At 67.8% G+C, this 14,486-nt stretch overlaps 2 protein-coding genes across 2 annotated transcripts; one reads left to right on the top strand and one right to left on the bottom strand.

The window, feature by feature from the left end:
- Window positions 1-5,632: 5,632 nt before the first annotated feature.
- On the top strand, window positions 5,633-9,540 carry LOC125450484 (zinc finger protein 628-like). The gene is given in 6 exon segments (XM_059644347.1): window positions 5,633-5,707; window positions 6,776-7,248; window positions 7,251-7,570; window positions 7,573-7,769; window positions 7,771-7,846; window positions 7,849-9,540. Coding segments are annotated over 5 exon segments (1,929 nt in total). The 5' UTR covers window positions 5,633-5,707; window positions 6,776-6,797; the 3' UTR covers window positions 8,734-9,540.
- Window positions 9,541-11,668: 2,128 nt separating this feature from the next.
- Window positions 11,669-14,210, bottom strand: nat14 (N-acetyltransferase 14 (GCN5-related, putative)). The gene is made up of 3 exons (XM_059644348.1): window positions 13,914-14,210; window positions 12,372-12,871; window positions 11,669-11,954 (listed from the first exon to the last, which is right to left on the bottom strand). Exons 1-3 carry the CDS (start codon window positions 14,160-14,162, stop codon window positions 11,669-11,671), a joined length of 1,035 nt encoding a protein of 344 aa, XP_059500331.1. The 5' UTR covers window positions 14,163-14,210.
- Window positions 14,211-14,486: the final 276 nt, after the last annotated feature.

Here is a 14,486-nt window from a genome sequence, read left to right as displayed (position 1 = left end):
GGCGCTCCGAGTGCGGGTCTGACCGAGGGATACGGAGACGGGGGGAACCGCGCACAGCGCTCCGAGTACGGGTCTGACCGAGGGATACGGAGACCGGGGAACCGCGCGCGGCGCTCCCAGTGCGGGTCTAACCGAGGGATACGGAGACAGGGGAACCGCGCGCGGCGCTCCGAGTGCGGGTCTGACCGAGGGATACGGAGACCGGGGAACCGCGCGCGGCGCTCCGAGTGTGGGTCTAACCGAGGGATACGGAGACGGGGGAACCGCGCGCGGCGCTCCGAGTGCGGGTCTGACCGAGGGATACGGAGACGGGGGAACCGCGCACAGCGCTCCGAGTACGGGTCTGACCGAGGGATACGGAGACCGGGGAACCGCGCACGGCGCTCCGAGTGTGGATCTGACCGAGGGATATGGAGACCGGGGAACCGCGCGCGGCGCTCCGAGTGCGGGTCTAACCGAGGGATACGGAGACCAGGGAACCGCGCACGTCGCTCCGAGTGCGGGTCTGACCGAGGGATACGGAGGCCGGGGAACCGCGCGCGGCGCTCCGAGTGCGGGTCTGACCGAGGGATACGGAGGCCGGGGAACCGCGCGCGGCGCTCGAGTGCGGGTCTGACCGAGGGATATGGAGACCGGGGAACCGCGCGCGGCGCTCCGAGTGCGGGTCTGACCGAGGGATACGGAGACCGGGGAACCGCGCACGGCGCTCCGAGTGTGGGTCTAACCGAGGGATACGGAGACGGGGGAACCGCGCGCGGCGCTCCGGGCGCGGGTCTAACCGAGGGATACGGAGACCGGGGAACCGCGCGCGGCGCTCCGAGTGCGGGTCTGACCGAGGGATACGGAGACTGGGGAACCGCGCGCGGCGCTCCGAGTGCGAGTCTAACCGAGGGATACAGAGACCGGGAACCGCGCGCGGCGCTCCCAGTGCGGGTCTAACCGAGGGATACGGAGACAGGGGAACCGCGCACGGCACTCCGAGTGCGGGTCTGACCGAGGGATACGGAGACCGGGGAACCGCGCGCGGCGCTCCGAGTGTGGGTCTAACCGAGGGATACGGAGACGGGGGAACCGCGCGCGGCGCTCCGAGTGCGGGTCTGACCGAGGGATACGGAGACGGGGGGAACCGCGCACAGCGCTCCGAGTACGGGTCTGACCGAGGGATACGGAGACCGGGGAACCGCGCGCGGCGCTCCCAGTGCGGGTCTAACCGAGGGATACGGAGACAGGGGAACCGCGCGCGGCGCTCCGAGTGCGGGTCTGACCGAGGGATACGGAGACCGGGGAACCGCGCGCGGCGCTCCGAGTGTGGGTCTAACCGAGGGATACGGAGACGGGGGAACCGCGCGCGGCGCTCCGAGTGCGGGTCTGACCGAGGGATACGGAGACGGGGGGAACCGCGCACAGCGCTCCGAGTACGGGTCTGACCGAGGGATACGGAGACCGGGGAACCGCGCACGGCGCTCCGAGTGTGGATCTGACCGAGGATATGGAGACCGGGGAACCGCGCGCGGCGCTCCGAGTGCGGGTCTAACCGAGGGATACGGAGACCAGGGAACCGCGCACGTCGCTCCGAGTGCGGGTCTGACCGAGGGATACGGAGGCCGGGGAACCGCGCGCGGCGCTCCGAGTGCGGGTCTGACCGAGGGATACGGAGGCCGGGGAACCGCGCGCGGCGCTCCGAGTGCGGGTCTGACCGAGGGATATGGAGACCGGGGAACCGCGCGCGGCGCTCCGAGTGCGGGTCTGACCGAGGGATACGGAGACCGGGGAACCGCGCGCGGCGCTCTGAGTGCGGGTCTAACCGAGGGACACGGAGACGGGGGAACCGCGCGCGGCGCTCCGAGTGCGGGTCTAACCGAGGGATACGGAGACCGGGGAACCGCGCGCGGCGCTCCGAGTGCGGGTCTAACCGAGGGATACGGAGACCGGGGGAACCGCGCGCGGCGCTCCGAATGCGGGTCTGACCGAGGGATACGGAGACCGGGGAACCGCGCACGTCGCTCCGAGTGCGGGTCTGACCGAGGGATACGGAGACCGGGGAACCGCGCACGGCGCTCCGAGTGCGGGTCTGACCGAGGGATACGGAGACCGGGGAACCGCGCACGGCGCTCCGAGTGCGGGTCTGACCGAGGGATACGGAGACCGGGGAATCGCGCGCGGCGCTCCGAGTGCGGGTCTGACCGAGGGATACGGAGACCGGGGAACCGCGCGCGGCGCTCCGAGTGCGGGTCTGACCGAGGATACGGAGACCGGGGAACCGCGCGCGGCGCTCCGAGTGTGGGTCTGACCGAGGGATACGGAGACCGGGGAACAGCGCGCGGCGCTCCGAGTGCGGGTCTAACCGAGGGATACGGAGACCGGGGAACCGCGCGCGGCGCTCCGAGTGTGGGTCTGACCGAGGGATACGGAGACCGGGGAACCGCGCACGGCGCTCCGAGTGCGGGTCTGCCCGAGGGATACGGAGACCGGGGAACCGCGCGCGGCGCTCCGACTGCGGGTCTAACCGAGGGATACGGAGACCGGGGAACCGCGCCATGCGCTCCGAGTGCGGGTCTAACCAAGGGATACGGAGACCGGGGAACCGCGCGCAGCGCTCCGAGTGCGGGTCTGACCGAGGGATACGGAGACCGGGGAACCGCGCGCGGCGCTCCGACTGCGGGTCTAACCGAGGGATACGGAGACGGGGAACCGCGCGCGGCGCTCCGAGTGCGGGTCTAACCAAGGGATACGGAGACCGGGGAACCGCGCGCAGCGCTCCGACTGCGGGTCTAACCGAGGGATACGGAGACCGGGGAACCGCGCGCGGCGCTCCGAGTGCGGGTCTAACCAAGGGATACGGAGACCGGGGAACCGCGCGCAGCGCTCCGAGTGCGGGTCTGACCGAGGGATACGGAGACCGGGAACCGCGCGCGGCGCTCCGACTGCGGGTCTAACCGAGGGATACGGAGACCGGGGAACCGCGCGCGGCGCTCCGAGTGCGGGTCTAACCAAGGGATACGGAGACCGGGGAACCGCGCGCAGCGCTCCGACTGCGGGTCTAACCGAGGGATACGGAGACCGGGGAACCGCGCGCAGCGCTCCGAGTGCGGGTCTAACCAAGGGATACGGAGACCGGGGAACCGCGCGCAGCGCTCCGAGTGCGGGTCTGACCGAGGGATACGGAGACCGGGGAACCGCGCGCGGCGCTCCGAGTGCGGGTCTAACCAAGGGATACGGAGACCGGGGAACCGCGCGCAGCGCTCCGAGTGCGGGTCTAACCAAGGGATACGGAGACCGGGGAACCGCGGACGGCGCTCGAGTGTGGGTCTGACTGAGGGATACGGAGACCGGGGAACCGCGTGCGGCGATAGGGGCACTGTGGGTAATTAGCACGTCCCTGGGAGTGTTTGATGGGGGGGACGGTGTAGAGGAGCTTTACCCTGTATCTAACCCCGTGCTGTCCCTGGCTCGTTTGGCGGGACAGCAGCGGGGAGCGGCGGTGGGGGGTGTGGGGTTAGTACACACATTTCGAATTGGCAGGCGCGCTCGTCCTCATGTGCTCCCATCCCGCAGGCCACTGCAGCTAGGCCCCCGCTGCCGAACCATCTCGATCCGGGGCGGAGAGCGGCTGATCGGCCTTCGCGTGCTTCGCAACTGTTGCTCGGCGGACCCTCTACGGGGCTAGGAGACGTCAGGCTTTGAAGTTACTCAGCCCGCCACCCTAACCCTGCCCGCTCCCCGTTCTCCGCCTCCCCCCACCCCCCCACTTCCCTCCCCATCGCGTGGGCGAAGGACAATAAACAGAAAGCAGCACTCGGCCGTTTGAGTTAACTTCGCCTTCAGAATTGGGCGGCGCGCAATGAACGGAGTTGAGAGAGACAGGGGAGCCGCACACGGTGGTCGCACAAATGGACCGCATTTCACTCAGGGCTCAGCAAAGCAGTGCGAACGGGCTCGCGGCGGGGGTCGGGTGTTGGCGACGTGGTTTGTTCGTGACCGACGGCAGCCCAAAGGCCTCCCAGGCCTTCGCGGGGACGTACACACGTGCTGCCTGGTAATGGGGTTGGCGGGGCGGGTGGGGGAAGTGTGCCTTTGGGGGCCGGGGGCTCGGAAACTGTGCGCTCCCTCCCTTCTAAGCTCTCTACCCGTGTCCGCGCGCGGGTTCGGCGTCCGGAGAGGTGCAGCCGAACTTCGGTCCCCCCCGCGGAGCCATCCGCCGTGCTTCCCGCGCCGCCCCCCGCCCCCCAACCCCGCCAACCCCCGGCCGTCGGATTGGGACTACCCACCGACCGACCGAGACTTCGGCTTCCCCTCCCCATCCCCGAAGCCGCCATTTGGAGGCCGGCGGCCATCGCCACCCCGCCGCCCGCAACTCCCCCCTGCCATTGACCGTTCGGCGGCCATCTTGGACGCCCCTTGGCGCCTCGGGAGCACCGCCTCACCGCCCGGGGGACGGGGTTAGGGTCCGGTCGGAGGTGGCGGGTTGGCAGGGAGAGTCGGGGGGTGGGGTTTGTCTGTCGATTGACCCCTTAACCCCAATCTCGGTAACGGTTGCGGTAATGGGTGGGGGGGGGGCTCTTTGGAGTTGGCCAATGGCCGCCCACCTCCAGAGGTTGGCCAACCTCACGGCGAAGGCGGAGGTGGGGGGTGGGTGACACGGCCTCCTGGAGTCGAGGGGAAGAGGAGGGCCTCAGAATTTAGTTGATTTCCAACAACATCCCAATCCTTCCCCGCCTCCATATTTTATAAGATATTTAAGGCCGCTTTCTAAACGGACCAATGGCAGGGCGCCTTTCATTCTGGCGCCGGCGCCCCTCCGAAAGGAGACTTCGATTGGGTGGCCGATGCGTCAATCTCCGCACACGCCCCCCCCACAGCCAATGAGGAGACTCGCCGTTGTTCAAGCCAATCAGGAGGAGGCAGAGCGGCCACCAATGGCAAAGCTGCCCTCAGACGAACTGGGAGGACTCCGCCAATCAGGCGTCGCCAGTGGGAGCTGAACCAATCGGTGAGGGCGGAAGGGCGGGCGGGAGTCGCCGTGAGTCCAATGGGAACTGGCCGTTCGGTGGGGCCAATGGGGATGGACAGGGTGGGGCCGCTCCGACCAATTAAATCTGCGGGGGTTGGGGCGGAGCCGCGGTTTGCGGCGGACGGTGAGCGGCCGGATGATTGGGTCAGAGGAGACGGTAGGCGGGGCTGCAACCTGGGATCCAATGGCGGGGAGGGCCGGCAGGAACCGGGGAGCATGATTGGGTGACAGGAGTGGGGACCAATGGCAGTGCGGGACGGGGGCCGTCCGGCCGCACGATTCGGCCGCCGCTCGAAGGGCGTGGTCGGGCCGGCCATGCGGACCAATGGGCGCGGCGCTCCATGCGGTTGCTTGCCATTGGGCGAGAGAGTCCGCAGGGCGTGTCCACGGCGGCCCGGCTGCCAATGGAAGCGAGGGTGGGCCGTGCCCGGGCCTCACTACCCCCCGCCCCCTCCACCCTCACGCAGGCGCGCGGGCGGTGGCGGACGGTTGGGCCTCGAGCGGCGGCGGGCGCGATCGGCGGCCGTTAGCCCCGGGCGGGCAGGAAGCGGAGGGGGAGGGGCCCGGTTACCCCGGGAGACGGCCGGAGGTTTACCCCTCCCTCCCCAAGGCCCAGCCGGAACCCCCACACCCCATTGGACCGTCTCCTCGTCCTCCCCATCCCCACAGCGATTACGTCATCGCTAACGTCATCAGGTGAGCAGCCGTGTCGCGGAGAGGGGAGGGGCGGGGCGAGGCGGAGAGGGGCGGGGCGGAGAGGAGAGGGGCGGGGTATTGGGACGTCACTGTCTTAAAGGGACAGTCCTCCCAGTCAGTGCTCCTTAAAGGGACAAGGCCCCCCCGTTGGCGCTCTTAAAGGGACAGTCCTCCCTGTTCGTGCTCCTTAAAGGGACAGTCCAGCCCGTTGGTGCTCTTAAAGGGACAGTCCTCCCAGTTAGCGCTCTGAAAAGAGACAGGCTGTATGTGGGGGGGGGATGGGGGTGTGTGTGGGGGGGGGATGGGTGTGTGTGTGTGGGGGGATGGGGGTGTGGGGGGGGGGATGGGTGTGTGTGTGGGGGGGGGATGGGGGTGTGTGTGGGGGGGGGATGGGTGTGTGTGTGGGGGGGATGGTGTGTGTGTGGGGGGGAATGGTGTGTGTGTGGGGGGGATGGGTGTGTGTGTGGGGGGGGGATGGGTGTGTGTGTGGGGGGGATGGGTGTGTGTGTTTGGGGGGGGAATGGGGGTGTGTGTGGGGGGGGATGGGGGTGTGTGTGGGGGGGGATGGGGGTGTGTGTGGGGGGGGGATGGGGGTGTGTGTGGGGGGGGATGGGGGTGTGTGTGGGGGGGGGATGGGGGTGTGTGTGGGGGGGGGATGGGGGTGTGTGTGGGGGGGGGATGGGGGTGTGTGTGTGGGGGGGATGGGGGTGTGTGTGGGGGGGGATGGGGGTGTGTGGGGGGGGGATGGGGGGTGTGTGGGGGGGGGATGGGGGTGTGTGTGGGGGGGGGATGGGGGTGTGTGGGGGGGGGATGGGGGTGTGTGTGGGGGGGGGATGGGGGTGTGTGTGGGGGGGGGATGGGGGTGTGTGTGGGGGGGGGATGGGGGTGTGTGGGGGGGGGATGGGGGTGTGTGGGGGGGGGGGGATCGGTGTGTGTGTGTGTGGGGGGGGGGGGGGGATGGGGAGGGCGTGTCGGCTGGTTGGCCCAAATGGCCCCCACGTTCTGAACCTTCCCTTCTCTGTCTCCGACCACCCACCCCCCCCCCCCCCCCCCCCCCGGCCGCCTCAGGACCCGAAACCCTCGGACGGAGATGGCGGAGGGAGCGCGGGCGGCGCCCGGCGCCCAGGGGGGCTACCAGTGCCTGGAGTGCGGCAAGGCCTTCAGGTGGTCCTCGCGACTGAATCATCACCAGAGGAGCCACACGGGCGAGAGGCCCTACAAGTGCCTGGAGTGCGGCAAGGCCTTCAAGGGGTCCTCGGCCCTCCTGTACCACCAGCGCGGGCACACCGGGGAGAGGCCCTACAAGTGCTCGGAGTGCGGCAAGGCCTTCAAGCGGGCCTCGCTCCTGGCTGTCCACCAACGGGTGCACACGGGCGCCCGGGTCTTCCGGTGCCAGTTCTGCGGCCTGACCTTCAAGTGGTCCTCCCACTACCAGTACCACCTGCGGCAGCACACGGGCGAGAGGCCCTACCAGTGCCCGGACTGCGGCAAGGCCTTCCGCAACTCCTCCAGCCTCTCGCGGCACCGCCACCTCCACACGGGGCGCGGCCCTTCCCCTGCCGGGTCTGCGGCAAGGCCTTCGCCCAGAGCTCCAACCTGCAGCAGCACCAGCGCACCCACACAGGCGAGCGGCCCTACGGCTGCGGCGACTGCGGCCGGGCCTTCACGCACTCCTCCAACCTGCTCCTCCACCGGCGCACCCACGCCGACCGGCCGCCCCTCCCGTGCCGGGTCTGCGGCAAGACCTTCGCCGCCCCGGCCTACCTCCGCAGGCACCTGCGCGCCCACGTCGGGGCGGAGGGCGCCGACGGCGGGGAGGAGGGGCCTTCCAGAGCTGGGCCGGAGCCCCCCGGCGCGGGGGAAGGGGAGGGGGCCCCGGCAGCGGTGGCCGGGAGGAGGTGGTCGTGGTCGCGGAGGAGGAGGAGGTGGGGCCGTGCCCGCTGGCGGCCGGGGACGAGGGGCCCTACAAGTGCGCCGTCTGCGACGCCAGCTTCCCCCGCCTGGCGGGCCTCCTGGCCCACCAGCGCGGCCACACCGCCGAGCAGCGCCTGGTGCAAGCCGAGGGCGGAGGTCACGTGCCCGGTGCCCGCTCCCCTCCCCCCTCCTCCTCCTCCTCCTGCACCCCTCCCTCCGCCGCGGCGCCCCGCTCCTCCTCCACGGACCCGGAGCGCCCCTACAAGTGCCCGGAGTGCGGTAAGACCTTCAAGGGGTCCTCGGGCCTCCGCTACCACCAGCGCGGGCACACCGGGGAGAGGCCCTACAAGTGCTCGGAGTGCGGCAAGGCCTTCAAGCGGGCCTCACTGCTGGCTGTCCACCAACGGGTGCACACGGGCGCCCGGGTCTTCCGGTGCCAGTTCTGCGGCCTGACCTTCAAGTGGTCCTCCCACTACCAGTACCACCTGCGGCAGCACACGGGCGAGAGGCCCTACCAGTGCCCGGACTGCGGCAAGGCCTTCCGCAACTCCTCCAGCCTCTCGCGGCACCGCCACCTCCACACGGGGGCGCGGCCCTTCCCCTGCCGGGTCTGCGGCAAGGCCTTCGCCCAGAGCTCCAACCTGCAGCAGCACCAGCGCACCCACACGGGCGAGCGGCCCTACCGCTGCGGCGACTGCGGCCGGGCCTTCACGCACTCCTCCAACCTGCTCCTCCACCGGCGCACCCACGCCGACCGGCCGCCCCTCCCGTGCCGGGTCTGCGGCAAGACCTTCGCCGCCCCGGCCTACCTCCGCAGGCACCTGCGCGCCCACCGCGGGGCAGGGCGCCGGCGGCGCCCCGCCGCAGCCCCTGGCCACCGGCCCCCAGCCCCCTGCCCAAGTCATCCACATCGTGAGGGCTGTGCCCGCCGTCCAGTTGGTGCAGACCTTCTGAGGGTGACTCCCTCCTGGAGGGGCCCTCCTGCGCGAGAGGCAGCCGGCCCGCTACCCCAGCCCCGAAACTGTGCTGCATGTGGGGTGTTCTGCGTTGGGGTGGGGGGGGGGTTCTGTAGGTGGGTATCCTGCCAGCAGGGGGTATCCATCCTCCATTAATACCCCCCCCACCCGCTCCCGAGTGACCCGTCTCCCCGTGTGACCTCCCTCTCCCACCTCTCTCTCCCTCTCCATCTCTCTCTCTGCATCTCTGTCTCTCCCTCTCCATCTCTCTCTCTGCATCTCTGTCTCTCCCTCTCCATCTCTCTCTCTCTGTCTATCTCTGTCTCTCCATCTCTCTCGCTCTGACCCTCTCTCTCTCCATCTCTCTCTCTCTGTCTATCTCTGTCTCTCCATCTCTCTCTCTCTGACCCTCTCTCTCTCCATCTCTGACACTCTCGCTCTGACCCTCTCGCTCTCCGACTCTCTCTCTCACTCATCTCTCTCTCTCTCTCTCTCCATCTCTCTGACCCCGTTTCTCTCCCTCGCTCTACCCATCTCTCTGTATCTCTCCGTCTCTTTCTCTGAGCCGTCTCTCACTCTCTATCGCTCCCTCTCTCTTTCTCTCCCTGTCTGACTCCTTCTCTTCCCATCTCCCTGGGAAGTGTTTGAGGGAGGTGGGGGAGGTGGAGGGGGTGCAGTGTAGAGGGAGCTTTACCCTGTACCGAACCCCCTGTCCCTGGGGAGTATTTGATGATGCCGGGGGGAGCGGACAGTGTAGAGGGAGCTGCACCCTATATCTAACCCCCTGTCCCTGGAGTGTTTGATGGTGGAGGGGGACGGTGTAGAGGGAGCTTTACTGACGCGCTGGGACTGATGTGATGGTGATCCTGTTGTGAATGGGTAACTGTTTAGATGTTAATGTACTGCATCCACCTGCTTGTGACACCTCTCTGCAAGTTAATATTAAAAGCCTACGTAACTCCTGCCTCTCTCCGACACCTTCATTCTCGTCTTCCCGCCCCCCCCCCCCCCACCCCCCCACAACCCACCTTCCCTTCTCCTGATTTCCGCTGACGATTCGGTAGAGCTGGACAGCGCGGGAACAGGCCCTTCGGCCCACCCTGCCCCTGGATTACGTCTCTGGATGTCCTTGTGGACGGACCCCGTCCACCGCTTCCTCGCTCTGCTCTCGCTTTAAAATGTTACCTGGCACCGGGGGGGGGGGGGGGGGGTGGGAGGGGGGACTCGAGCTCCATAATCCAGGCCGACACTCCCTCCCTCCCTCCCTCCCGGTGCCAGTACTGAGGGAGCGCCGCACTGTCGGGGGAGATGGATATACTCTGGGGGGGGGGGGGGGGGGGGGGGACTCGAGCTCCATAATCCAGGCCGACACTCCCTCCCTCCGGTGCCAGTACTGAGGAGCGCCGCACTGTCGGGGGGAGATGGATATACTCTGGTGGGGGGACTCGAGCTCCATAATCCAGGCCGACAGTCTCCCCCCCGGACTGAGGGAGGGACGTCGTTCCGATCTGGAATTAGTGGCGAAGCGGCCAGACAGCAGGGGGGTGGGGGTCGAAACGCCCTCCTCCCGTCCCCCCGGAAATGACCAAGACGGGGCGGGTGGGGGGGGGGGGTTAGAGAGTGAGTTACAATCAATGTTTACTTCTGAGAGAATTACATTAAAGTTAAATAAAAACACCGCGAGGTTCGGCCGACTGGAGGTTAACTGTCGCCCGTCGGACGCCTGGTGCACTCTGTCGCCGATCTGCATCAAAATGCCACCTCTGTCCTATGTAGTCTGTCCCTTCTCCCCCACCCGCCCCCTCCAGTTCACCGACAGAAGGCAGCACCTCAAAACCGAGGGAGTTGAGAGGTTGGGGGGAATGGCACACAACGGGGCCATTCTTTTCTCTGTCCTGTGCAATCTCTGTGGAGCGGCGTCGGAGGCAGTTCGGAGGAAAGTGGGAGAGTAGCTAAAGTGTTGTTGCGACAGGATGAGACACTCCGGGTGTTTCCACGGACGAAGCTCGGCGTCGGGTTCCGCTCCCCTTCACTTGAGGGGGGATGGAGCGGCTTCGGAGGAAAGTGGGAGAGTAGCTAAAGTGTTGTCGCGACAGGATGAGACACTCCGGGTGTTTCCACGGACGAAGCTCGGCGTCGGGTTCCGCTCCCCTTCACTTGAGGGGGATAGAGCGGCATCGGAGGCAGTTCGGAGGAAAGTGGGAGAGTTGCTAAAGTGTTGTCGCGACAGGATGAGACACTCCGGGTGTTTCCACAGACGAAGCTCGGCGTCGGATTCCGCTCCCTTCACTTGAGGGGGGATGGAGTGGCATCGGAGGCAGTTCAGAGGAAAGTGGGAGAGTAGCTAAAGTGTTGTCGCGACAGGATGAGACACTCCGGGTGTTTCCACGGACGAAGCTCGGCGTCGGGTTCCGCTCCCCTTCACTTGAGGGGGGATGGAGCGGCATCGGAGGCAGTTCGGAGGAAAGTGGGAGAGTAGCTAAAGTGTTGTCGCGACAGGATGAGACACTCCGGGTGTTTCCACGGACGAAGCTCGGCGTCGGGTTCCGCTCCCCTTCACTTGAGGGGGGATGGAGCGGCATCGGAGGCAGTTCGGAGGAAAGTGGGAGAGTAGCTAAAGTGTTGTCGCGACAGGATGAGACACTCCGGGTGTTTCCACAGACGAAGCACGGCGTCGGGTCCGCTCCCCTTCACTTGAGGGGGGATGAGTGGCATCGGAGGCAGTTCGGAGGAAAGTGGGAGAGTAGCTAAAGTGTTGTCGCGACAGGATGAGACACTCCGGGTGTTTCCACAGACGAAGCACGGCGTCGGGTCCGCTCCCCTTCACTTGAGGGGGGATGGAGTGGCATCGGAGGCAGTTCGGAGGAAAGTGGGAGAGTAGCTAAAGTGTTGTCGCGACAGGATGAGACACTCCGGGTGTTTCCACAGACGAAGCTCGGCGTCGGGGTCCGCTCCCCTTCACTTGAGGGGGGATGGAGCGGCATCGAGGCAGTTCGGAGGAAAGTGGGAGAGTAGCTAAAGTGTTGTCGCGACAGGATGAGACACTCCGGGTGTTTCCACAGACGAAGCACGGCGTCGGGGTCCGCTCCCTTCACTTGAGGGGGGATGGAGCGGCATCGGAGGCAGTTCGGAGGAAAGTGGGAGAGTAGCTAAAGTGTTGTCGCGACAGGATGAGACACTCGGGTGTTTCCACAGACGAAGCACGGCGTCGGGGTCCGCTCCCCTTCACTTGAGGGGGGATGGAGCGGCGTCCGGAGGAGATCCCTTCGATCGATCCCAGCGACACGGCGGGGGGTGGGGGGTCATCGAAGAGACGTGGAGCCGATTCCCCGGGGTTTAGGAGGACGAGAGGAGACGCGGCGCAGGAACGTGAGACGCTAAAGATGGGGAGAGGAATGCCATTCTGTGGGAGCGTAGTGGGAGCTCTACCCTGTATCTAACCCCCTGTCCCCGGGGAGTGTTTGATGGGGGAGGGGGACGGTGTAGAGGGAGCTTTCCCCTGTGTCTAACCCCCTGTCCCTTGGGTTTGTTGATGGTGGAGGAATGGACGGTGTAGAGGGAGCTTTCCCCTGTGTCTAACCCCTGTCCTGGGGAGTGTTTGATGGTGGGGGGGGGGGGGAACGGTGTAGAGGGAGCTTTACCCTGTATCTAACCCCCTGTCCCTGGGGAGTGTTTGATGGGGGAGGGGGGGGGGACAGTGTAGAGGGAGCTTTACCCTGTATCTAACCCCTGTCCCTGGGGAGTGGGACGTTTCCCTCGGTGCGGGACGGGGGGGGGGGGGGTCCTCACAGGGCCTTGGCGTACTCCAGGCTGAGGGCGGGGAAGAAGCCGGCGCCCCCCGCGGGCCGGTAGCCGCGCTTCTCGAGCAGGGCGCGGGCCGGGCCGTTGACGGGCTCGGGCCTGGCCACCGCCCGCCGGTGCCCGGCCTCCCGCGCCGCCCCCCTCGAAGGCCGCCAGCAGCAGGAGCCCACCCCGGCCCGACGGTGCCAGGCCCCACCGCCAGGACCCGCAGGCGCCCCGGGGGGGGCCCGAAGGCCAGGCAGCCGCAGACGTCGTCGCCGTCGTGGACGGCCACCAGGAGGCGCCCGGGGCGGAGGCGGCCCCGGAGCCCGCGGCGGGCCCGCAGGCCCAGCTTGAGGAGGGCGGCCAGGCAGAGCGGGGGCAGCAGCAGGGAGGCCGCCAGGGAGCCCAGGGCGAAGCGGGCGGCGCCGCCGGCCGCGGCCAGGAGCAGGAGCGACGCGGGCCTGGTCAGGGCGTGCAGCAGCAGGCGGTTCTCCCATTCCCGAGAGGCCTCCTGTGCCAGAGAGAGAGAGAGAGAGAGAGGTTAACAGGAGACGGAGGGGGGTGGGGATAGGTGGGACGGGCCGAGTGGCCTCCTGTCCCCCGTGTGAGTGACAGGCCGGAGCTGGGTTCAGGGCCGAGCGGCCTCCTGTCCCCTGTGCGTGTGACAGGCCGAGCTGGGTTCAGGGCCGAGCGGCCTCCTGTCCCCCGTGTGTGTGACAGGCCGGAGCTGGGTTCAGGGCCGAGCGGCCTCCTGTCCCCCGCATGTGACAGGCCGGAGCTGGGTTCAGGGCCGAGCGGCCTCCTGTCCCCCGTGTGTGTGACAGGCCGGAGCTGGGTTCAGGGCCGAGCGGCCTCCTGTCCCCCGCGTGTGTGACAGGCCGGAGCCGGGTTCAGGGCTGAGCGGCCTCCTGTCCCCCGTGTGTGTGACAGGCCGGAGCTGGGTTCAGGGCCGAGCGGCCTCCTGTCCCCCGTGTGTGTGACAGGCCGGAGCTGGGTTCAGGGCCGAGCGGCCTCCTGTCCCCCGTGTGTGTGACAGGCCGGAGCTGGGTTCAGGGCCGAGCGGCCTCCTGTCCCCCGTGTGTGTGACAGGCCGGAGCTGGGTTCAGGGCCGAGCGGCCTCCTGTCCCCCGTGTGTGTGACAGGCCGGAGCTGGGTTCAGGGCCGAGCGGCCTCCTGTCCCCCGTGTGTGTGACAGGCCGGAGCTGGGTTCAGGGCCGAGCGGCCTCCTGTCCCCCCGCGTGTGTGACAGGCCGGAGCTGGGTTCAGGGCTGAGCGGCCTCCTGTCCCCCGTGTGAGACAGGCCGGAGCTGGGTTCAGGGCCGAGCGGCCTCCTGTCCCCCGCGTGTGACAGGCCGGAGCTGGGTTCAGGGCCGAGCGGCCTCCTGTCCCCCGTGTGTGTGACAGGCCGGAGCTGGGTTCAGGGCCGAGCGGCCTCCTGTCCCCCGCGTGTGACAGGCCGGAGCTGGGTTCAGGGCCGAGCGGCCTCCTGTCCCCCACGTGTGACAGGCCGGAGCTGGGTTCAGGGCTGAGCGGCTGGGTGAGGAAGCACAAACCTGCAGCAGATCCCGAACGATTGGCTCTTCATGTGGGAGCATCTCGCGGACGGTCAGTTTGTCCTTCTCGATCAGGGGCATCGCGGCGGAGGGCGGGGGGGGACGCAGCGTCTGGCAGGAGGGACGGGACCGGAGGACAGAGCAATGCAGAACCTGCTGACTAGTTCCAATCAAAGGTATCAGCGTAAAAACAGGTCCCCCCCGCTGCCCCCGGGGGGAGGGAGTTACGGAAACAGGCCCTTCGGCCATCCCGTCCGTGCCGGCCCCCAGATCCCCCTACATTAACCCGGCCCCCGTTTAGAGACGTTACAGAAACAGGCCCTTCGGCCCATCCCCGTCCGTGCCGGCCCCCAGATCCCCTACATTAACCCGGCCCCCGTTTAGAGACGTTACAGAAACAGCCCTTCGGCCCATCCCCGTCCGTGCCGGCCCCCAGATCCCCCTACATTAACCCGGCCCCCGTTTAGAGACGTTACGGATACAGGCCCTTCGGCCCATCCCTGTCCGTGCCGGCCCCCAGATCCTCTACATTAACCGGCCCCCGTTTAGAGACGTTACAGAAACAGGCCCTTC

Source organism: Stegostoma tigrinum, unplaced genomic scaffold (assembly GCF_030684315.1).
Source record: "Stegostoma tigrinum isolate sSteTig4 unplaced genomic scaffold, sSteTig4.hap1 scaffold_732, whole genome shotgun sequence".
Classification (NCBI taxonomy): Eukaryota; Metazoa; Chordata; class Chondrichthyes; order Orectolobiformes; family Stegostomatidae; genus Stegostoma; species Stegostoma tigrinum.
The sequence above is the reverse complement of the archived record's forward strand: the minus strand, read 5'-3'. Positions and strand labels throughout refer to the sequence as shown.

Excerpts from the sequence above, each read along its gene's own strand:
- nat14 (XM_059644348.1), bottom strand. The coding sequence starts at position 14,162 with ATGGCCGAAGGGCCTGTTTCCGTAACTCCCTCCCCCCGGGGGCAGCGG. Across the intron at positions 12,872-13,913 it reads TCGTTCGGGATCTGCTGCAG|GAGGCCTCTCGGGAATGGGA; the intron begins GTTTGTGCTTCC and ends TCTCTGGCACAG. Across the intron at positions 11,955-12,371 it reads TCAGCCTGGAGTACGCCAAG|CGTCTCACGTTCCTGCGCCG; the intron begins GCCCTGTGAGGA and ends CCCCATCTTTAG.